This window comes from Somniosus microcephalus, chromosome 15 (assembly GCF_052327205.1).
Source record: "Somniosus microcephalus isolate GS21.2 chromosome 15, FLI_Smic_1.0, whole genome shotgun sequence".
Classification (NCBI taxonomy): Eukaryota; Metazoa; Chordata; class Chondrichthyes; order Squaliformes; family Somniosidae; genus Somniosus; species Somniosus microcephalus.
In genome coordinates, this window is record NC_141001.1 from 68,565,292 (window position 1) to 68,589,891 (window position 24,600).

The following is a 24,600-nucleotide window of genomic DNA, read 5'->3' on the forward strand; positions in this document are numbered from 1 at the left end:
GCCGGTGGAACTGCCACCAGCTGGCGTTTTAGCGCTATCTCATGGCACTGAAGACACAATTTTCAGCCCACGATATCTAAGTGTAGGATTCGCAAAATTGGACTTTGTATTAATAAGGCTCAAATGGCAGAAGAGGCCAAGATTTTAAAGACTGTTTTAAAAGAAGCCCAGAAAAAGGGGCATACAAAATGGCCACCATACCATGTGACCAGCTTATTGGGACACTTCAAAATGGTTCCTGCGCAACCTCAGACAGCTTTGTGGATTCAACCCACAGCAAGTTCTGGAAGCCGTTTCTGAGAGAACGAAACCAGACCCACACGTATGCATATGGATTAGATGCAGATCCAGTCAAGATCAGCCTGGAGACAGAGGCCATCAAAATGTTGGCCCAGACAAAAGGGGACAATTTCATATTCATGAGAACAGCACCCAGGACTAGATAACGAGATCAGCAGGACATTAAAAACAATGAAGGTAATTCCAGACCAGAGATGGGTCTTTACCGGCCGTTTAAGACATTTAAAAATATAATAACTACCCCGCTGTGCTCCCAGCCCACCAAAAATAAAAGACTAACCTGATTTTGGGCGGGAGACGGAAGTTTCTGGAAGAAAGGTATATTTGGAAGACTTTTCGGCAGTTGGGGCAAGCTAGAGCTGGTAAACTTGCAGCTTGAGCTCAGACGGAAGACACACTCAGAAGAAGAAGCAGGCACTCGCAGGAGAAAGAAGAAAGCCATCATCGAGAAGGCCATCTCGAAGCCGGCGTCCCGCCCCGGGGAAACACATCGGGAGATCATCGACCATCCCTGGGCCGTTGCCGGAACGAGAGGCCATCGACCCAACTTGGGAGAAGAGACAAAAAAATAAAGGTCCCAAGAGAAGAAACCTTCCAGCCACCCCGGCTCGGGAGAAGAGATAAAAAAACTGAAGAAGCGATGGGAGCCAGCCCAAGGCTCCTCTAACCAGGGTCGAGCCGACGATCCTCGACCCCGCCGACATCCAGGCCCGCCGGTGTCCAGCCGCCCCCGACCCCCACCTCAGTAGAGAGGTGTGGCGCAGCTCGCAGGGGCTCCACGATCCACGTGGAGACGAAACGCCTGAAAGGACCAAACACAGACTCGATTTCAAAACCTGCACTTCCTAGTGGGATTGGTGAGCATGTTTCTGGCCCTTCACAATCAGATCTAGATAGGTTTAATAAGGGGGTGGATTTAAGGGTACAATTAACATGAGTTGTTGTCCCTCAATGTTCCATGTGTTTCCTTATTTCATGATGATCTTTGTAGAATATAAGATGCCTGTATTTGCCTTAGTTAGGACTGTGTCGTTATGATTTGTTTGTGTGTTTTTCCCTCCCATGTACTCTCTTATCTGCTTGCATTTGATTTGATATTTTTCCTTATGCAATAAAATTCCATTTCGTTTCATCAAACTTGGTCTACAAGAGTTTTCTCTACATTGTAGTTCCTGCCCCTAAGTCCAGATTATAGAATCTAAGGGGCGAGTGGGTCGAACCACTCAAGGTTTTACTGTGCAAGAGAGAGAGGCCTCTAGAGAGAGAAACCTCAGGGAAATCTCTCAAGGAAAACCCCTTACACTAACCAACCGAAAATAGATCAAGGTTATCTGCTTCAGCTCCCTGTCCAGTGCAAGTGACAGGTCAGTATCAGGACCGCCCAGTACTGCATCATTCATTCCCATTCAAACACCTTTTTCAGAAAATATAAGCAGAGCGCCTGGCAGATATTGGCTTGGATTTTGAGGACAGTGGTGAAGAAACGATGCTCACCATTCTCCACGCTAACAGCTGTCCACAGAGTTTTCGCAGGCTTTTGAGCGGAGACTTGCTGACATCGGGTGTCTAATCCAGCGCGGTGCCCTCTACAGGGGCTCTGTGGCATTTGTGAGCAGAGCAAGCAACAGCGCGGCTCGTCAGCCAATCAGATTGAAGAATCCTCACCGAGACACGTGGGGGTGAATTTTAACCCTATAAACAGGTTGGTTGGGGTTGGGTGAGATGTTAATTTTTAAAATCTCAAACTTGACCCTAACCCACCCGCTTCCAGATTTAACAGAAGCGGGACGCAGCCAACCTGCTCCCAGGAGTCGGGTTGGCCTTTTAAATATTATGAGCCTCTGATTTAACCTGTTTTACAGGTTTAACCCTGGCCGGCCGGGTATCCCAGGCCTCAGGGCAACCCGGCAGCTCAAGGGAGGCGAGGACAGCTTCGGGGAAAAGGCAAGTGTCTTTACAGCACTGCTTTTGGGCCAGGAGGAGCAGAAGTGCCGGAGTCAGGTATCGGAACCCCCCAACTCCAGGTTCAGACCCTCACCCAGGATTAGACCCCTCCGGGAATTGGGGATCAAACCCCCCCCCCCAACTCCAGGTTCAGACCCTCACCCAGGATTAGACCCCTCCGGGGATTGGGGATCGGACCCCCCCAACTCCAGGTTCAGACCCTCACCCAGGATTAGACCCCTCTGGGAATTGGGGATCGGACCCCTCCACGCTCCCCCCAACGCTCCCACGAGCAGCTGCAAGCTCCTTACCTGGGGCTGCAGCCTGCTCCCCGCCCAACTGGAAGCCAAGCCTGTCAATCAGGCTGACTTCCAGGCAGGGATTCTGCTGTAGAAAAAAATACTTCTGGGTTTCCTGACTAAACTCCTCCTCCCACCCACCAAACCTGCCCCTGTCAATATCGGGGCTGCAGTCTAAACCAGGCAGTATAAACCAAGAATTATAAATTAGATTTCAATAGTGTACAGAAATCGAAATAAAGGTGGGATAGAGACAGAGATATAAAAGACAGACAGAAAAAGTAAAAAAAAGTAGAAAAACATTAAAAAAAATCTCCAACACTAACTTCCGAAGGAATGAGTCTCCACACATGTAAAATTAAATTTGCAGGGCCAGAGGGGTTGTTTGGCAGTAATTATGCCTTATCACGCTGTTAAAAATTCACTTACATCTGAATGCACCAGCCTTAACTTTTTCTGCTGCATTTAGTGGGTAACTAGTGGGTGAGTACGGCAACTTCAAGCCATTACATTGATTTCAATGCTGAGTCGTTCAGCGAGGTACTGTTACAGTGCAGCCTGTGGAGGAGCAGGGTAATTCTGACCGCCATTTCACGTTTAACTGTGCGCATGTGCATTCTCCGGAAGTTGCTGTCCGATTGACTCCACAATAATGGTGAGCACCGTTAACCTCACAGTTGTTCTCAATGCAAAGTCCGAGCTATTATCTTTACTTCTTTCCATTTTAGCAGCCAATATAGTGGTGAAGAAGCATACAGATGCACAAATTCATGACCCATCCTTGTTTTTTTCCCCAAGGTTCCATGCCTTTCCTAACCTAGTTCTAAGGAATGGATTTCCACTAAATTTTCTAAACATATAATTAATCTTTACTCTTCCAATGCGAGTTCATCACCTGTAAATAAATGGGCAAAGTGATTACCTTAGGAATAGGGTTGCAAAATTCTGGGAATTTTTAAAAGAGGAAACTTTCCATGGGAATTTTGAGCTTTTTTGCACACTGATGGTTTTTGTCTCTGACCCTTATATTATCTTTGTCGTCAAAATAGACATACTGTTCCATACAAATAAAAACAGGCTTTCAAAACTTTATTTAGGTTATCATTTTGAACTTTATTGAACCCCCACAAAAAAGACCCATCTAAAATAAAATAAAAAGAGCATCAGCTTATTTAGCCTGTATTTGTCCTTATTTTGTCCCTTTGAGTCTTCTACTCATGGGTCTTCTGAGTCTCCTACTCCTCATTGCTCCTCCTGATTCTCTGACTCTGGCTCTGACATGTCCATTTCCTCCTCTGTGTCAGTGTCCAGCTGTGTGGTGGACACTTCTGTATCTGGCTCAATAAGTTGTAGGTTCGCCCGGATAGCCACCAGTTTCTCCACTCTCTTGTTAGTCAGCCTGTTGCGCACCTTTGTATGCGTATTCCCAAAAAGTGACCAGTTTCGTTCAGAGGCCGCTGATGAAGGTGGGATTTGGAGTATCACCGATGCAATAGGTGACAGGGCCTCAGATGCACAAAGTCCCTTCCACCAGGTATGTGCACTGATATGCTTGCATGATTCCCATATCCCATCCCCATTCCAAAGACCTTGCTTGGTAGAGAACTTTGCCAGACTTCCCAGAACTTTGCCCACATCCAGATTGAGATGGTGTGAGAGGGTAGAAATCACACTGTAAGCGCTGTTGATCTGTTCTCCAGAAAGTATTGGTCTCCCAACATGCTTTGGGTCCAGCATGTATGCTGCAGCATGAATCGGCTTGACACAAAATTCTTGACGTGTCTGTATGAATTGAACAATTGCCTTCTCCTCTGCTTTGAGCAGCAGGGATGTGGGTAGGGCAATGCTGATTTGTTCTTTTAAATCAGTAAAAAGCCTGAGAACATCTGACAAGACAGCGTCATCTCCTTCAATCTGAGCAATTGCAGATGCTACTGGTGAGAGTAGTTTAAGGCTGCTAACCACTCTCTCCCAAAACACATCATCCAGCAGTATTTTCTTGATGGTGGTTTCCATATCCCCAGACTGGGATATTGCCATTTCTTGCAGCGACTCCTTACCCTCCAGAAGGCTGTTGTACATTATGACAACACCACCCCATCTAGTGTTGTTGGGCAGCTTCAGTGTGGTGTTCTTGTTCTTTGTCATTTGCTTGGAGTTGTAGGTTGCTGCAACTACCTGTTTTCCCCTGACATACTTAACAACTTGCTTGGCTCTCTTGTACAGTGCTTCCATGGTTCTCAAACCCATGATGTCCTTGAGGAGCAAGTTAAGCCCATGAGCTGCGCACCCAATAGACGTAATATGAGGGTAGGCCTCCTCCACTTGAGCCCAAGCAGCCTTCATATTCGCAGCATTGTCAGTAACTACTGCAAAGACCTTTTGTGATCCAAGATCGTTGATGACCGCTTTCAGCTCATCAGCAATGTATGTGCCTGTGTGTCTGTTGTCCTTCGTGTCTGTGCTCTTGAAGAACACTGGGAGAGGAGTGGAGATGATGTAGTTTATGATGCCCTCCCCTCGTACATTTGACCACCCATCTGAGATAACTGCACCACAGTCTGCCATCGCTATCGTTTCTTTGAGCTTTCCTTGGACTCTGTTATACTCAGCCTCCAGCAAATAAGTAGACAAAGCATGTCTGGTGGGAGGACAGTATGCAGGGTGAATAACATTGAAAAATCTCTTCCAGTACACATTGGCTGTGAGCATGAGGGGTGAGCCTGTTGCATATACAGCTCGAGCAAGGCACTCATCTGCATTCTTCTGGCTATGGTTATCCATTGTATCAAAGAACCTTCCAAGTGGGTCAGGAGTTGCTGATGATAAGGAGCCTGATGCTGAATGAGAACCATCATCTTCTTGAATGGAAGCAGAGGAACTCTGGGCTGACTGCTGTGAGCTTTGAGTGAAGTTGTTGCATTTGGATAAATGCTGCTGCATCTTTGTGGCATTCTTTACATATGACTTTCTACAGTGTTTGCACATGTACACAGTCTTTCCATCTTTAATGCCTGGGGTAAAATGCTTCCACACATCCGACGGTAAACGTGGCATTGTTCTATGCAGAGAAATAAAGGGCATTCATCTCTGTGTCGAACTGCGGTCGATCAGCACGATTGCAACAGGGTGAGTACATTTTTGCTGATGCTCCATGTGATGGAAGCATGACCTGTACACACACGACGCTACATCACCAATAGTGTATTATTTTGTATATTTTAAATTGAAGGACAACAGAGTTCAACAAGTAACTGGTTTATTTGGTATAAAGTCTGATTTACTTACTGCATCATCACAACATCAGCAGAAAACAAAATGACTTCCCTCAGGACCCCTAACCTGGATCTTAAAAAAACTATAGCAGTCTTACAGATGCCTGCAGGCCAATCACAATTCGATATGCAAACATTACAAATAGAGGGAGCTAATCGCTCATCCACTCATCCAACCAATCAGGACACATTTGTTCACAGTCACACACAAAACTTGTAATTATTAAAACAAGCCAAGTAAGAAGATAAACTTATATTGATTAAGAAATTCCTTAATAATTAAGATTCCATCTCTGTTAGTAATTTTAAGAGAGGACCTGTGGAAAAAAAAGAAAGAAATACAAAAAAAACAATATTATGCTAGCATGTGCTTTTTTGGCTAAAATTCCCAAGCTAAACTTCCCGTGGAAAATTTCCGGAAATTTACCGGAAACCTTCCACCCCTTTGCAACCCTACTTAGGAAGATGGCATCATGCAATATCCTCTAAGCATACCCCTGGCAGATTCTTCAGGTTCTTGGTCTGAGTTAGTGATGATTTAAACACTGACCAGGAAGGGGAAAGTGAGTCAAGTGGGAGCATCGGAACAAGTTCGCCAGGACATATTTCCATTATAGGATTAGAAATTTCTTATGCAAAGGTAACACAGATTTTGGATAAATCAACCCCGATCCAGAGGTACAGCTTGGGGTCTCCCAAAAATCCTAAATAGCAATTTTGGGGGGATTCATCCTTGTGTTCCACAGTCCACCGACTATGAATTACATGAATATCTTTTCATTGCTTGAGAAACATGGCAACATTTGCACAAATAGGATCTATTTCCCCTGACCACAAACCTAAATTGTTAGACTGCTGCTGGAGATACTGAATATTTGTGCAAGGTGTGGATTGCATGTCACCGGATCTTTTAGGTAGCTTTTTACTCCCAACAAATTTTTGAGTTTGAAGCTGTGGCCGAATCAGCCTATCCTTCCTTTGGTGAAGGGCCTTCTCCAAAAAGCTGCAAAGAAATAATAGGCAGCAATACTTGCATTTGGCGTACAAATGCTGAAATCTCCTGTTTCACCATCTAGCATAGTTACAGCTCTCCGATTTCTCTCCAGATGTGCAATTTCAAGAATGTAATCTTTGATAACCAGGTCTATTTAGCAGACTTCAGTACAGGTGTGGTTGGAAAATTATAAACGTAATCAAGAAAACCTAAGTTCTATTCCAATTTTAATACATTAGAAAAGGATGTCGTTCTGCAAGGTGAATTACTCTTTCCACAGGTCATATTATCTGCAATCCTTTTGGATCACTAATTGGAGTCGCCATTCAATGGACTATTAATTGCAGCCTGTCATCCTGACTTGACAACTGTTTTCAGAGGTGACTACTGCAGATTCGCTGCAAGAGCTGTCCCAATCATACCTTCCAGCTGTGACTCCTTTGTTCCCATCATATCTCCAAATATCATGGTGGAAGCTTACTCGTAGTGGCCCAGTGGGAGGAATATACCTCAAATGCATGGGTTTTAAAGACCATCAACAGAAACCATTTCCAATTTTAGAACAACCCTTTCTTGTTTTCATGGGATCATCCATCCCAATAATTCTCAGGACCCTCAGCTGAGGGATACACTTCTATTATCTTGCCTGCAATAGAGTAAATTCAATCAGATCAGGAGAGGGATGGCTTTATTTCCATATTATTTCAGGGTACCCCCAAAGTTTAACAGTTTTGTCCATTTTCAATCTCTAAACAAGTTCCACCTAGAAGAGGAATAGTTCAAGATAGTGACACTGGCTTTGGTCGAAGAGACTAGCTGGGCATTAGAGAGCTAACTGCCACACAACTATCCGTTGTTGTAATCAGAAATATTTATGGTTCAAATTCCAAGGCCACGGTTACAAATACAAGGTTCTTCCGTTCGTAAGCTCCCAGAGTATTCACAAAATACTTTTGTCACTGTGGTACATCACATACTATGTTCTTTGCATATCTACCTTTATTTAGATGATCGGCTAGTGACAGATCATGCCACACATTATATGGCATATGAGCCATACAGTTAAACAATCTCAATAAGGGTGGCCAGCACTACAATTGATCTTAATTTTGCCTATGAGGAAGGGAAAATAGTTGCCCAGGGTTCTCACTCTTAATTGCTGCCCATTGACTATCTGAAAGCATATATGCATGTTGGATGAGGACAGGATTCGGCTCAATTGCAATGGTTTCTTCAACACCACCCATCTCCACGGTCATGGTATTGAAAGGCTGCGAGAAACTATGGAAACACACCGAGTACGAGTCACTGCCTTCAGGAGAAATTGGGGTAGAAATGAGAAAAACAAGATGAGGGCAGCAAAGGGAGCCAAGATCCTTATTCTTGGTAACATGAAGAACAAGAGGTTCAATCTTTTTAAATTGTGATTTGATGACTGGCTTCTAAAGTTGTTTTAAAATGAAATCGTATTTATAGGATAAGAACCTACATAACAATGGTGACATCATTTCAAAAGGTAATACATTGGATGATAAGCACTTTGGCACATCTTGAAGGCACAATAAAATACAACATAAAATGCAAGTTTTTTCTTTTCTTTACTAGTTATATAAAACTTCAGAAGTAAAGTTGGATCCTATTTTAGTTGAACATGTAATTCAGTGAATGCTGGCTCTGTGGATCTTTCCATAAGGAACTGCATGAATTCGGTTTCAGGATAATTATGGGTAGCACTGACGTCAAACTACTATTGGACAGAACAAGCTCTGTAAGTGAATGAGCTTTTCATAACTCCCAAATATTTATTTTGTGAATTGCTAAATCTGGCAGTGAGCTGGCTATAATGTTACTTGTTGATTTGACAATTTGTTGGTACAAATTTATGGCCAACTGATGTTTATTCACCCAATTATAATCACAGTTGTTACATGACCCAATTTCTGTAATGTAATTGGCTGAAGAATAAGCATGAAGCTCCGTACTGCTAACATTACATTTTAAAACAAAAATGGGAATATGAGTATTCTACATTAAGGGCACAATATAAATGAAAGTTGTTGTACACAGACAGGCAGAAGATAATTATCAAACATTTACAGTTTATTTATAAGGACAGTCTGAAATACAACATCACTAGGCCATCTATAGTACAGATCTAGTTTTTGTTTACAGAATAGATAACCAGGGCAGTTAAACAGATATAAACAAGCTATTCCTTCTATAAACCCAATCCCCCGTACAATTATTAGTCATTATCTACTCACAGGAGCAAATTCATCATGTAAAAATATACAATACACTTATAAATACAGACTTATCACTATCAATATGTCTTCATTATTAATACAATTTAAATTCACTGTACACAATTACCAGTTAGTTATGACATACATTAACACTCACCCACCAAAATCTCGGTTGAATAATTAATTCTGGTTTGTATTAAATGTAATTCTCTTCAGCTGCCTCCACTTAAGGAACACCAGGAGAAAGAACTATTAGTTTTTTAAAAAACTTAACTGGCCATAGTTTCATGAAAATAACTCCACAGCAGTAAACCCTTTCAAGGGAAAAAAAAACCATATTGCATTATATTCTCCATGTCAAAATATATTTAAAATATATGCAATGTAATTAATCTTTTATCTATAAGGGAGACACAGTATTTGTGAACAATTAAATCTTTTTATACTATCTTCTATGCAACTTGTTATAAAGCATTCTTCATAAGAATATTAATCACTAGAGCTTATGGCAGGAAAACACAAAATATTCATGTGTTAAAAAAACACAACTGTTCCAACTACAACTAGGAAAATTAAATTGTAGCCCTAATTTAGTTTCTGTCACTAAAGAACGGAAAAATTATCTGTTTTTTAGATGCATCACTTAAGTTAATGCAATAATACAACCATTTAGAATTATATGAATTTAGTATTGTGTGCATTTAATGTGAGAACTTTAAATATGCTATTGATGAGACACTTGTAAGCTCTAATGTAGGTATAATAATAGCCATTAATGCACTCATACCAGCAACACACCAAGATAAATTTATTCCCCCTTTCTGCCCTCCACTGTCCTGAAAATACCAACTCACATTAGGACATTGCCACTTGGGTGAGGTACTTTCTCCATACTTGATCCTAGACAAGCTATTCAATCATTAGGAGCATCACAGCCAAAATCAATCTGGTTCTCATCCAACACCGGTACATATGGACTTTTCAGCAGGGATCACTGGATGATTTCCCTGCCTCCCCTCCCCACGCGCCCCTAGTCCAGGAACACTACCAATTCAAACACCCCACCACCATCCCCATTTACTTCCATTCCAAATTAAAACTTCTTTGTCACCTTTTCCTGGCCAGGCACATCAAAACCATCCTCAAACTCCAGATATCACAGAAGGTATCCTCATTATTAACACTGGATCTTTTACAATAGAATTCCATTGCAGTAGTTTGGCCCAGAAATGGGTATTTTGTTTAAATGGTCAGTCGTGTGATGAAGGTGGGCACTTTAGAACTGTACCTCAGCATTTTCTCAGTGTACTTTGCGTCTGGCAACTTTTTATCATCACAAAAATCACAAGATAAGCTAGACAGAGTAGTTGGTTTGCTGCTCGCTTGCTCTGGCATTGGCCCTACTTTTAACTCTTTATCACTTCCGACTTCTCCAAATGTACATCATTGTGCTTAAAAGTAACAACTAGCTGGCTCAGCATGTGACTTAGTTAGCTGGTCTCATCTGGGACGCCATAAGGGTTGAGGATCCTTGAGTTAGAGAAAGGGGGATGTCCATAATCACTGTTGAGACTCACACTACAATAATGGCCAGTTTGATGAGGTTTCAGGAGTTTTGGAGCCCATTGAATTGTACCCCAGCAAGCAGTCAAAATCTTTGAGGGAAGAAAAGAGGAGAGAATTGGTGAGGAGGAAAAAGTGATTGATATACCTTCTAGAACATAACTAAATGACAGCTTTAGTAGAAGCTTGACATAGAACTATTTCACATCTTTTTGCTTTTTCAGGAGAGCTGTTCCCTGTCCGTTATGGCATCTTATAACCCATGTAACTTCACTCCGCATATCCAAATACAGTATACCCATTGTAAGCTGCTTTTATACTGGTGCACAATTAGATCTGATTCAGGAGACTGTTGTCTGTAAATTGGTTTGGGAATTTACATCTCTAAATCTGACTTCCTTCTCCCAGTTGCAGAAACATAGGCCCAAGAATAAACTGGGTCAATGATTCCACTGGGATAAAGGAGACGGATTTTGTATTATAAACACCAGGAGCTAGTTCATGGCTACCCAGTCTTGCAGAATCAGAGCTGAACAAGAACCAGTATAAAAGTAGCTCTACTGTGAACCAGTAACAAAGTTCTATGCAAGGGCTTTCACTACCAATCTCAGGCTACAAAACTGTATGCTTTAGAAATCTAGTTTGGGGGGTGGGGGGGGGAAAAGAGGGGAGGGGGGATGTCGGGGAAAGAGAAGGAAACCATAAAGTTGTCATTGTAAACACCAGATTATCAGGAATTTTGATTGAATTCATCAATTGGCATAGTGACGTCACCTTGAACTGAATGTTCCCATCACATTCCTATGGGACAGAGGCAGTAACTGGTGCTGCATGATTCTGCTTTTGATGGGAAAATCAATACTCAAATGGTCTTGTTCAGCTCTGATTCTGATAGACTGGTAGCCATGAACTGGCTCCTGGTATTTATAATACAAAATCCATCTCCTTTATCCCAGTGGAATTGTTGACCCAATTTATTCTTGGGCCTATGTTTCGATTTTATTGCAGGAAAACACAATGGACTTCTGCAAATTGAGGCAATAATGTAATCCAAAATGACATTTATGATGTCTTAATGAGCTCTCAAATCTGCATGTCAATGAAGTCTCTTGCAAATCCATTTTATTACCTACAGTACCTTTACAGCATTTTAGTATACAATGTCAGTGTTCTTGCTCAGGCCAACATCCCCAGCATCGAAGCTTTGACCAGCTCCGATGGACAGGTCACATTGTCCGCATGCCCGATACGAGACTCCCAAAACAAGCGCTCTACGCGGAGCTCCGGCACGGCAAGAGAGCCCCAGGTGGGCAGAGGAAACGCTTCAAGGACACCCTCAAAGCCTCCTTGAAAAAGTGTAACATCCCCACCGACACCTGGGAATCCCTGGCCCAAGACCGCACAAAGTGGAGGAGAAGCATCCGGGAAGGCGCCGAACACCTTGAGTCTCTTCGCCGGGAGCAAGCGGAAGCCAAGCGCAGGCAGCGCAAGGAGCGCACGTCAACCCAAGCACCCCACCCACCCGCCCCTTCAACCACCGTCTGCCCCACCTGTGACAGAGACTGTAGGTCCCGCATTGGACTCATCAGTCACCTGCAAACTCATTTTTAATGTGGAAGCAAGTCATCCTCGGTTCCGAGGGACTGCCTAAGGAGGAAGAATACAATGCCACTGGAGATAAAACTAAGATCAATGAACTAATTGAAATTAAACATTATTCAGTATTTAAAGAAACAAATGGTATAGGAGCCAGTGTTGTCTCTTTTGTTATACTTCAAATATGTTATTTAATATCTATATATTTGTAGAAATGTTGCCCATCAAACTTTCCTTTTTCTCTTTACCTCAATTTGTAAAAGGCCATTTTTCTGCAATAAAATATATATTTGAGCTTTGATTTTCCAACCAAAATTATGGGCCACACTTTTGAATTGAATGTTAAATATTTTGTAAGCTGCTGCTTTTCTACTACAATACTCCAATCCAACAGTCCCCCTCCCCTTTCTTAAATAGTAACTGGGAGATACATGGCACAGACTGGATTGCACTCTGCTCCGTGTTCAGTTTATGTGCTTTCACATTAAAACAATAACATCGATGTTTTGACCTTAGTGTCACTTTAAACAGGCTAAACAGTGGATCAACAGGTTATGCAAATACTTGGTTGGCGATACCCTGCATTGAACGGGAAAGGATTAAAATACATCAAAAATAACCAGATTTATATCCTTAGGTAGAAAAGTATTCATTATGATTTAAAAAAAATAAATGAACAACACTTGCAGCTCATGCTGCATCCTGCCAGTTCAGTATATGCAGAGTAAACATTTAAAACCAATATCCATGTATACATGGATATATACTTAATAGATAATGAACAACTGGATTAGACAGCTCACCTTGTACAAGACTGTACAAGCAATTATGTGGCATTAGAAAACGACAGCAATATTCCCCATAGTCACAAAATGTCATTTTTCCACAGGATACACCCGTTTCGTTAAATTTCACATCATGTTCATTGGGTCATTTTGATAGTACAGGTACTGCAACAAATTTGTATGAAAAAAGTAATAAAAAAATGTAATTTTTAGTAAAGCGACAATGTGCTTTAGTTTACATCATGCAAAAAGTACAATAAAGGAATATCTGAACTTGCATGGTTCCCCACAATGATTATAAAATGAAGTTAAAATGAGTAGTCAAGTATGCTGCTGCAATTTTGAATATTTTTAGGCTTGTAGTTGTTAAAAAAAATCCTCTTAATTTCTCAATCTATCCTATTGCCATTCTTTACTTGCAATATATATTAATATACTGTATGACCTAATGGATCAGTGAGCTTTTTTTTTTAGCAATGTCAGCCATTCAGACCAGGATAGACCCAGGGACAATCTCCAATCTGTGCTGAGTTAGCAAATCGCAGCCAGGGCGGCAGCATTGCCCTCCATGCCCCTGGGTTAGGGAGAACATGGGTCCGAATTCCCTCTCCTGATCACTATCCAGTGGCCTTTACAGGGAGAGACAGAGGTGTGTGTATGTGATTATAATCAGCTATGGTGCTTCCCACAACCACCATCAAAACATTATGGGCACATAAGGGTAGAAAGCTGGCAAGGAAAACAGCAATTATACAATATTAACTGATTACAGGTATTCTGGGTTCTGGAGCACAGTTGTGATGTTTAGATGCCAATATGGAGTATTGTTAAAATTAGCCTGTCTTTTTAGGCCATAAAATCTAATTGATATAAGTAAACACAATCTGAAGTCACTCCTCTTAATTGTTTAATGAGGGAACTTTACAGATGGGAATGTGGTCAGTTTCTGGCTGCAGCTCAGAAGCACCCCATCATTTTAAGACTGTTTTGCATCTGTAACAGAGTAGGATCTCTGTACACACTAGATATGTTTTTAAACATAGTAGCAAATCTCCTGTGGCACTGCTCATAGTGGGAGTATGTACTGTTTTATAGGGGCAGGAACATTATACATGTAAAATATATTGCATTCTAAAGTGTATGACTTTTTAAGGCTATAAAATCCAACTGTGCAGGTTTAAAAAAATAATGAAATGGTTGCAGAGATTCTGGTTTAGTATTGTGCGTCCATGGCAAGTCCTTTTATTCTTTGTTTCCCTCCCCCCTCCCAAGTGTGACATCCAAAGTTACATTAATGTGTGACATCTTAAGTGTGATGGACAAGAAGCATGTGCATTTGTAAAGTTTGTATATTACTAGCAGATCTTTCATGGAATTGTCCAATGTGAGTCAGAGAACATGCTGCTTTATAATAGGGTGTTATACCGTGTAATGCATAATGTATAATCAGGACCACTCATTTATGGTGAACGAATAAGTCAAATTTCATTGTGTTATATGGTATTTTGGGAATTTTTATTGGGCTTAGGGTTCAAATTCTGAAAACTATGAGTAGTCTTTGTTATTCTATCCCTTTGCCTATGTATTAGGATTTTATCCTTTACCATTTTTAAAGCTGAGGATCTGCAGTAATACACTGTGCAAGATGCAACAGTTGGAAGTGGGTAACTGGCATTTGACGGTACAGGTGAGTTGGAATGCAGTTTAGCAGTGCTTCTTGGTGGTCCTGGGCTTTGGTAGAGTGGAAGGATGCCCCTGGGTTTTGGCAGAACAGAGATGGGAATCCTGCAGTATAGGGTAGAAGTCCTGTGGTTTGGCACCTTTGTGAAGGGGAACCTGGGTTTTGGCTGACGGTCAGATTCCTGGAGTCCATTAGCAATTGGTAGGAAAGCATAAGTAGGACAAAATGGGGGCAGGGCAATTGGTCTGGCAGCATTGGATTGTAAGTTTCTAAGAGATCTCCACAAATAGGGAGTGTTTTGCGATTGGTTCCTAGAAAATAAGTACTGTATATACTGTTTTCCTTTGCAAAATAACTGCCATAGAATGTAGTTTATAGATTCCAATATCTGTCACTGCCTCTGTAAAACAATAAATAAACAAATAGTTGCCTTAATAACATTTATTTTTATTTTAGATCAAAATTCAGGCAGCAATTTTTACATCTTAGAAACTGGGTAGGAGGGTTGGTGCTTTCAACCATTATCCTCTGTGAATGGCTAGTCTTGCTGTCAAACACTTTGAGAAATGTGCCCTCTGGCTTTTCTTTTTATTTTAATTTTGAGAAAAAACTGAGCTGAAATAATGCTGAAAGATGCAGAGAAATATTCCTGCAGTTGGATTGACTAAATGCTACTGATACATCCTGGGAAATTGCGCAAATGCACATGCTCAGACCGCAGGATCTGCCTTCAACTGACAAGCTCTGGCAAAAGGATCAGGTCCACACCCAATCTCTTGGAACAGCCTAAAGCCTTCAAATCAAAGCTTAAGGAAAATATTATAATATGCAACAGGGCAATTCAGTGAATAAATGTGATAGTGAAATATGTATTTTTTATGTTTTTACTTTGTTTAAAACCTTATTTTGGACATAGAAATTTCAGTTATTGAAGAAAAATGGAGGTCAAAATATTTGAAAAAGCATTTTGAATGATTGGATAGGTTCACAATTTAAAAAAAAAGTAGGTTCTTCTGACTGATCATTCAAGATTGGTTATTTTTTATAAGTCATTAGCAGTTTCTAATTGACCATTTTCTAGCTGCTTTTCTTGCTTGCTTTTGATTTGCTTGTTCCCCAGCCCTTCTGATTTGGTGCTGTTTTACTTTGAGCCGATCAACAAAGTGTGCCAGCAAAATGTTGGCACCAAAATTGTTAATGCCAAAAATGTTGACAACAAAAGTGTAATTGAAAAATCATGACAAGGAAATAAGGTGAATATGTACATAAAATGTGCTATATACAATGCTTTTATTATAGACAGATATACATATATTAAGTAAAATAGTTGTTAATCATATGTCGGGGGGGAGGAATGTTCATAAAAAATAAAAGCATTCTGCAAAAAATATCAGATGGGGAAAATCTCCGTGATTCAAATGGGGCACAGAATGGTGCACACATCATCTACATTGGAATATACTATGTACGTTTTTATTTGCAATTTAATTTCATCCTAGCAACACAAAAACTGAGCAAAATGTAGTGTTTAAATTAATGTACTATTTTAGATAGTTAGGGAGAGACAGGTGAATTTATTCTAGTATCTTTAGTAAACATTGTTCAGTATAAACTAACCAAAATTTGTAACATCTCGTGAAATATCAGTGAAGAATCAAATCATTTTAAGGCACGAGATCACTTTTAATTATAGAAATGCAGATTACTGGGTAATCAGGTGAATGTGTATTCTTGTACTGTGTGTATCTAAACAAGCCTCAATAGAGTTGAAGAGGGAAGTCTGTTAAATGCATTAAGTGAATGTGCATTATTTTTGATAAGTAAAAGTTATGAAAACTAATATTATCATACACAGAGGTCAACCTCACATATAATAAACCTGAATTTAAAATTACATAGAATGTACAGCACAGAAACAGCCCAACTGGTCCATGCCAGTATTTATCCTCCACACGAGTCTCCTCCCACTCCTAACTCATCTAACCCTATCGGCATAACCTTCTATTCCTTTCTCCCTCGTGTCTTTATCTAGCTTGCCCTTAAACGCATCTATGCTATTCGCCTCAACTGCTCCTTGTGGTAGCGAGTTCTACATTCTAACCACTCTCTGGGTAAAGAAGCTTCTCCTGAATTCCCTATTGGATTTAATAGTGACTCTCTTATATTTCCAAGTGGAAACATCTTAAGTATTAGAAAAGTTCTATTTTACACTTGTGACACAACTGTTATACACTGTATAAAACCATCATAACAGTACAGATGAAGAGAAGCCAGTATGTCTACTTAGTGCTGCTACTTTTAGGTGCATTTGGACAGCAACAATTGGACTGAGACCAGTAATTGCAGTTCAGGCTTATACTGACTGGGTGAAACATTGGTCCAGAATTTGCTGTCAAAATGACGGTGAGGCTAATGGTGCTCGCCGTTATTTATGTGCAAATTGTACAGCAACTGCAGCCGAGGGGCAGCTGCGCGATTAAACTCAAATATCCAAAGGTTGCTGTCCAAGTTGCGCCGCTCCGGCATTAGCTTTGCAAAAACGGGCTCACCATTGAAATGCTTTGAATGCCGTGAAATTGCTGTATTTGCACAGTAGATACGAAAACTCGCCACAGAAAATTAAGTTTTGTAATTTTAAGTCCAAGTACCCTTTTAACTATGTGTTAATTACTGCCAATCAACCTCTCTGGCACTGAAAATTAACTATTATAACTGTGGAGTCTCCTTCCTTCAGGTTTTCATTGTTGTTGGAAATTCTAAAAATGTTAAATTTTATATTTCTTTCCCTCTCTTTCTGTACCGGATTTGACATTGAATTCACCCACTCTAATTTACACTTCCTTCTCATTCCTTGAGCTGTTTAGTTCCCAATCCTTCAATGTGATTGGTTAAGATACACAGTTGCTTGCCCTGTTTCCCTCACTGCACTGTTATCAGCTCGCACTTTCAGCAACTTGCCACGTAAAAAAATTAAAAACTTAAACACGCAAGGGCAAGTCTAACTAACGGCATACGCTGTTAGATGCCCTGCTACAGCAAAATCGCGACCGTTAATTCTGTTTCCCAGTGTAGAACTCTTCAGATACATACTTTCCCAACAGTTAAATGCTGTGAAAGTTCTGACATTTTAAGTTAAATGCAGGTAGGTTACAGTGTCCATAAGGTACAAGTGAACTTATTGAGCATTTTGTTACACCTAGTTTTGACACCACACTGAATTTAAACTCCATGCAGGGTCACCCCCCATCTTATTAGCAGTGTCTGGCTAATTGTATTCCAGAAACTATATAGGAACTGCTGACTATAACAATAACCTACACTAGTACAATCATTAATATGTGCTAAAAATCATTCTTATATATAACTTTAAGCATTTCAACTACACACTGTTCATTATTTTGAATGTATTAAGTTTTTCCACATTAATGCACAAAGACTTTTCTTAAAAATGATAAAAAAATTGCATATAACAATATTATGAATGCAGCATGATAATAGTTTGGTTTTCAAGAAATGTAATGAGTGCTATTTGATTGAAGTTCATGGTTTACTGCACACTGCAATTGCTCATAACATAAGTTGAAAACAAACAGTTCTTCATGCAACTCAATCAGAATGGTTCATCTCTTTCAGTTCTATTCAACAAAGTCATCAGATTTTGGAATGTAATTAATGCATGGAAATCCACTGTTGATATCCACAAGGAGGAATAATGGCAGAAATCACTGGCAGCAACTATGCTCTGCAGCAGTGTTAGTGCCAGACTTCTAAAAGGAACAAAGGAGAGAAAGAGATAGAGCGAGAGAGAGAAAAGTGTTTCTGTTCAGCCTATCAACAGATGTAGCTCGGCATCTCCTTTCTTCAGGAATACCAGCAATCCCCAGTTTGCTAATGGCACCTGCTTGCCACCAATTCCAAGCCAGTAGCAGTACCTGGAGACAGAACTTTCTCAATTCCACACTAACAGGACCTGCCTGCTAAAGCCCCTCAAAAGGTAGAAGCTTTGCGGTTCCTCACTATTAATTCTTGGCTGATGAATGCTACTGGAAGCAGAAGCTTACCAGTTTCTCAGGTAAAGCTAAATCATTACTAATGGCTTAGAGGTCTTTTTTCAACCTTGCATGTAAAACTAGAGACTTGTTTATATTTAATTTATTTTACAAATGTTTCAAGCTATGTTGGAAACAATCTGGGTAGTAAGTTGGGCTATTGGCGAGCTCATCTGGGAAATAATACTGAGGTTCAGACCCTGTGAAAAAAGTGTTGCCATAATAAAAATGATGCAGCGGGAATGCTGGGGAGGAATGTGAAGGCAGCCCAGTTTACAGAAAAATAATTTGTAATTGATGAGAAGTTCAGCAACTTCACCTAAATCATAGCTGGATGCCATAATTATTATTCATCAGAGGAAATCTGAAAGCTTTTGAATGAACATTCAATTTTGCCTTATTTTATGCCATACAGTAAAAAACTGGACAAAGTATTAAGAGTCTTGGTAGTGCATTTGTATATTGGTTGTAAATAAAAGGTAAACCTGAATATGTAGGTAATGAAAGACCTAAAACTACCAAGACAAGACATTTATCATGTTCTGAAATGTTAAAGTCTGACCAACGTACACGAGAGAAAGCATTGAATACAAGGGCGATAACCCTCTGGGTGGAAATTCCTCCTCTGTTCCCTTGACTACAGATGGCATTACAATAGGTAGCAGCAGCCAATCAGAAAATGCATTAAACACCAATAGTCATGCATTCACGCACAAAAATTGTATGACTTTTCGCAATACATTTTGTTCTTGAACCTTACCCACTCTAAACAAATTCTGTTTAAAGTCAATACTTCCCATAGAGACTTCATAGCAACTTAAATGCCAAGGGAACATGTTTAATTATGGGCAATCAAATCTCAACTTTCAAGTTTCAGAAGGTAAATGAAAAGCAATCAAGAAGGGGAGAGAAAGGACGAGTATCAATTTTTTTTATCGAAGAGAGTTACAAATGAGTGTATTTTATCAGAACAGTATCAGTCTCTTATCTTCAACCCTTACCCATCAACATTTGAAAAATACTACCTATTTCCCAATTAAATTTACAAGAATACTGTCTATGTGTATGTATGTATATTATATATATTACACACACACATATATATATATTCTTACAAACATATGTATATATGTACATTTTTTTTTTTAGCAGCACTGACTTTATGTACACTTTTTTAAAATTCAGACATTTTTTAAACTGCAAGTTAACAGTGCAAGTATTGGCCATCTGCAGAAAAATAAATCAAACATAATACTTTTTAAGGAAAAAAAAAGTTTGAAACAAGCATTGTTCTTGAACAGGCTGCGCAGCACTGTACAACCAAGAAAACCTACCAACAGTTGACAGTAAACATTAAAAATCGGAGTGTATGCACATTCTTTCAAACCTTACAATAGCCTGATGTGATCTCAGGCACAGGTTCAAAAAGGCTCACTGCACACACTATATGGCAAGTAGTTCCTGCAACTTCAAAACAAGTTGCTGAATTCCAATATTGCAGGTAATTTTTTCTGTAATTTCAAAATGTTGTGTCATGTAGGCACCATTTTCTGCAAACTCTTCCCTTGGGTGCTGGTGATTGGCTTTAAATGTCAATTCCTTTGACCAGCGATGTCTCGAGTGTGATATTAAATTCCTGCAAGGTTTGCAGCACTCGGATTAAGGAGTTAACCAGGGTGTGGTCTTTAATCAGAGCTAAATCTTCATACATCTGAGCGATGAAGGGGCAGTCAGCAAGCAGCGCAATCCAGTGATGCAAGAGATGATCCCTGTCAGGTTAAAAAAAAAGACACGGTGATGAATCAATCCATTTATTCAATTGTGAGTAATAAGAAACACAGCTGGAAAAAAACAAAGTACTGGAATTTAAAAAAAAAATCAGATGGGTACAAGCAGGAATGAAAAGGTCAGATTCAGTGTGGCTGAAATGCAGACTTTTTTTTAATTTAAAAAACAAAAGCAAGTGGCATATACACATCTGATCAGCCTACAAGATGAATATAAGATTAGTATGGCACTAACATTTAAATTAGTAATACATTTTGAATAATTCTTACTGAAATATTTAAATGTTTCATAGTTATTATTCCCCAACTGGTACAACAGACCTTGGAGATTCACCTTACCTTGTGTAATAGAGGACAATCACTGGAGCAACTCTGTTGTCTGAACAAAGCAGTCAGTGTCAGAAATTGCAATCCGTGTCAGAAATTGCAATCCGTGTCAGAAATTGCAATCCGTGTCAGAAATTGCAATCCGTGTCAGAAATTGCAATCCGTGTCAGAAATTGCAATCCGTGTCAGAAATTGCAATCCGTGTCAGAAATTGCAGGCACCTTGTTAGCATTTTCCCCTCCTCAACAATTTATATCACTTTCCTTTTTAGAAGAACAGCTAGCTAAAAAAAAGTGCGAAAAGTTTCCCCGAAGCCTTTAATTTTGCTACTCTGGGTTTGTGTGTGGTTAATGCAAATAAAATTAACTATACCGAATTATTTTTAAAAACACCTGGTAACAATAGTGCACACAGGAGTGCAGTACAATCACGTTAAGCATTCATACATGAATTTCACCTACGGGAATTTCTATGCAAGCAGGTAAAATTTCACACACATTCATTTGTTGATGGGTCAACATCAACTCCTGTACATTTATGCTGCGAACTAATTAAATTATTGTCCAGCCGTCCTCTGTTGTCCAGCTCCGTGAGACTACCCTTGTTTGGTTGAACCTTTACCTATCTGATTATAGCCAGAGGATTTCTAGCAATGGCTTCTCTTCCTACCTCAAAATATTGGGCTGGATTGTCAATGGAGACGTGCTGGAGGCAGGACTGCTGCTTGTCGGGTCTCAGTCCTGCCTCTATCAACCTCTGGCCAACCAGCGGGGTTTTCCCCCGATTGACCTTGTTAAGCCCGCCCAGCGGGCTCAGCAGGCCAATTAGGGGGAAGTAACTGACAGAGCACGTCAACGTCTGACGTGCCATCTGTCAAGATTTCTTGAAAGAAGAAATGTCAGCGTTTGACAGCTCTGTGAAGCTGTCAAACACTGACATTCTGTGTAGTTTGATGAGTCCTTGTGTTCAGGACTCATCAAACCTTTCTACTTTGTAGAAATCTGATGACTGTTGGTTCGGAGGATCCAACAGCCAGTTTGTGAAATCTACAATGAAGGTGTTGGGACTCCGGATCCAAAGCGGCTGAAGGCTGTAGGCAGAAACAAAGGAAAGTGAACATTTTCTAACACTTTACACTCACCTCACATACTTACCACTCCACACTTGCACCCATCACTCACCTCTACATTGCACTTTCAGACCCTTCTGACCCCCGCAGACCTGCTACTCTACTCCTCCACCCCGTCGAGGTTCTCCGAGGTTGGGATGCCTGCACTTGGAAAGGTAAAATGGGACTAAGCCTTTTTTCTGCCTGTTAACTACCTGTTAACTGGCAGTTAAAAGGATTTAATCCCTTTCCTGCCTCGAGGAGATGGGACCCGGGGCAGGACGGCTTTCCGCCTCCTGGCAAAAGGGCACGGAGGCGGGATGGGGGCGGGTTTGCCAGCCGCCCCCACATTCTGCAACTTTACCGGCAGTCCCGCCTCCATACCCGCCTCCTTGGGGCTGGCAAAATCCAACCCATTGCCTCCAGAGTCCCCCAAGGATCCACCCTTGGTTCCCTCCTGTTCCTTATCTACGTGCTTTCCCTCATCGACATTATCTGCAGATGTGGAGTCAGCTTCCACATACGTGCTTATGACGCACAGCTCTAGCCCTAGCTCTACCTCACTACCATTTCATTCAAGCCCTCCATTGTTTCTGTGCTGTCAGATGGCTGATCTGACATGCAGTCTTGGAGGAGTCTCAACTTCCTCCAACTGAACAAGGTGTGAACACCAAAGTAATCATCTCGGCCCCACTATAAACTATATTGGGCCAGGATTTACGTTGGGTAATGAAGGCGAACTAACAGTGTTCGCTATTATTGCCCCTTTGAAACTGACCGCAACTTCAGGATTTAGCGCATGCGCATCCTAACGTGGAAATCCTGAAATCAGTGAAACTAATAAAAACTTGGGCTTTTCTGCGGTAATATTGCTGTTAAATACCCCATTAAATGTGAAGTCTACATGGAATAGGTGTAACTGGGGTTTTAACAGCGTATTGACTGGTAAACAAACGTTCTGGCCCGGAAAAACTCATTTTCATATTTGTGGAGCGTCAAATTTCTCCATTATGATAAAAATTACAATTAAAATGTTTCTTATATAAAAGTTTGTGCATGATATTTCAGGTTCTACCTTATCCCAATGTGAGAGTCCCAGTCTTTGTTTTGCTGTCTGTAACATTTTTAAAAAGTCTGGATAAAAGCAGCTTCTCATTTCCTGGTATCCTGTCTGTGAGGATTCTGCATCGTGATTGACTGCTTAGACAGCTTGTTGACGTCACAACAGTATCGCACTAGGAATTCCCATTACAGAGCGCTGAAATCAAATGAATGTCAAAAAAGGCAAACTTCCCCCTCTGTGGGCGGCTTCCTTCGGGGCCAGTGGCGAATGCCTTGGTTTCGCTGCTGACTGCAAATTACGGGCCATTACAGGAAACTTTGGTTTATCTGGAGGTTGTACGTCCGGAATACTCGATCTAACGGCAAAAATCAGGAGCCGTTTTCTGTAAGTTTTTTTAGATCTCGTTCTTTTTTTTCCCCAGTCAGCCACTGCAAGGTCTGTAGCTATAGCAACAGCTTCAGCTAGAGACACTTGCAGCTGCAGCCAACTCTTTAGAAGCTGTTGCTAAGCAACAGTGTTTGTTGTCAGATACAGAGATGAAAACCTCCGTATGCTTCAACATTAACTTTGTATGTCCGGCAGTTTTGATAGATCGGCAACACGCCGGTCCCGGATATCACAAAGTTTCCTGTATATTAGTTTGCTCAAAACAAAAATATAATTCATCTAGTTTTAAAACATATAAACCAACAATTCTAGTCAAGATCGCATAGATTGCAGTATTAATGTGTTTTCACCTGTACACAGAAGTATAAGCAATTTTATTACCTTGCTCCCAGACACACCAGTAGCTGAAACTTCCCATCCTTTCCAATGTTCCTGGGGGCACTATTGATAGCAGCAACAAACTTGCAAAAATTCTTGGCCCTGGTTTGCCAATTCTCTTCCTGGGTATGTTCGGTATGTTCCAAGCTCTCAAAGTATACATATGCTTTTTCTGAATAACATAAGATATAAACGGTACAACCTTGGTTACAGGACACTGTCATGCAAATGCACTGGTAAGTACTCTGTAACCCCACACAACGTTTATGCCGATTTTGGATCATTTTAATTTGTGCTTATGTCTACAGTTTAAATACTTTAAAACAACTCTGGATTCTGTATGTCTCGACACTGGCTCAGTGGCTAGACATTTGGGTTTTCCTCTATACAATCACATATCTGCAGCCAAAAAATAAAAAATACTGCATCAACCAATCAGAGGTCAAGCATAACTATGTGCAATGGCACCGAATTCCGTTCTGTTGAAATGGATCCCAAAAAGGCAAAATTATTCCATGACAAATTGTTACCACAACATACTCTTATTGTCTCATGTACCCATTAAGAATAAAAGCATGACATATTACAAAAAAAGCCACGAGTTTTCTTTAAATAGACTTACCCAAAAAATCCCAAATGAAAACACTTTTGAAGAGTCGAGGTGACTTGAATCCATGGTGGAACACTTGTTCTAAAGCTGACACAAGTCCATTTTCCCCACAAAGCAGTAATGTCAGGCTGCCCCTCTACATTACAATCACATAAAAAACAAATACTGTATGTTGATGTATATATATATATATATTTTTTTTTTTTTT

At 40.5% G+C, this 24,600-nt stretch overlaps 1 protein-coding gene and 1 long non-coding RNA gene across 6 annotated transcripts in view; one reads left to right on the forward strand and one right to left on the reverse strand.

Annotated features, from left to right (window-relative positions):
• The window catches only part of LOC147107009 (uncharacterized), a 42,942-nt gene that overhangs the window by 16,712 nt on the left and 1,630 nt on the right, over window positions 1–24,600 (forward strand). The window lies entirely within an intron of this gene.
• LOC147107010 (DENN domain-containing protein 5A-like) overlaps window positions 8,892–24,600 on the reverse strand; it is a 239,324-nt gene continuing 223,615 nt past the window's right edge. For all 5 annotated transcript variants that reach the window (XM_086007967.1, XM_086007963.1, XM_086007965.1 and 2 more), the window contains 3 exons: window positions 24,405–24,528; window positions 23,786–23,954; window positions 8,892–20,501 (listed from right to left, as the gene is read on the reverse strand). In XM_086007967.1, coding sequence (XP_085864093.1) covers window positions 20,318–20,501; window positions 23,786–23,954; window positions 24,405–24,528 — 477 coding nt within the window. In that variant the 3' untranslated portion in view covers window positions 8,892–20,317. The remainder of the gene's footprint in view (window positions 20,502–23,785; window positions 23,955–24,404; window positions 24,529–24,600) is intronic.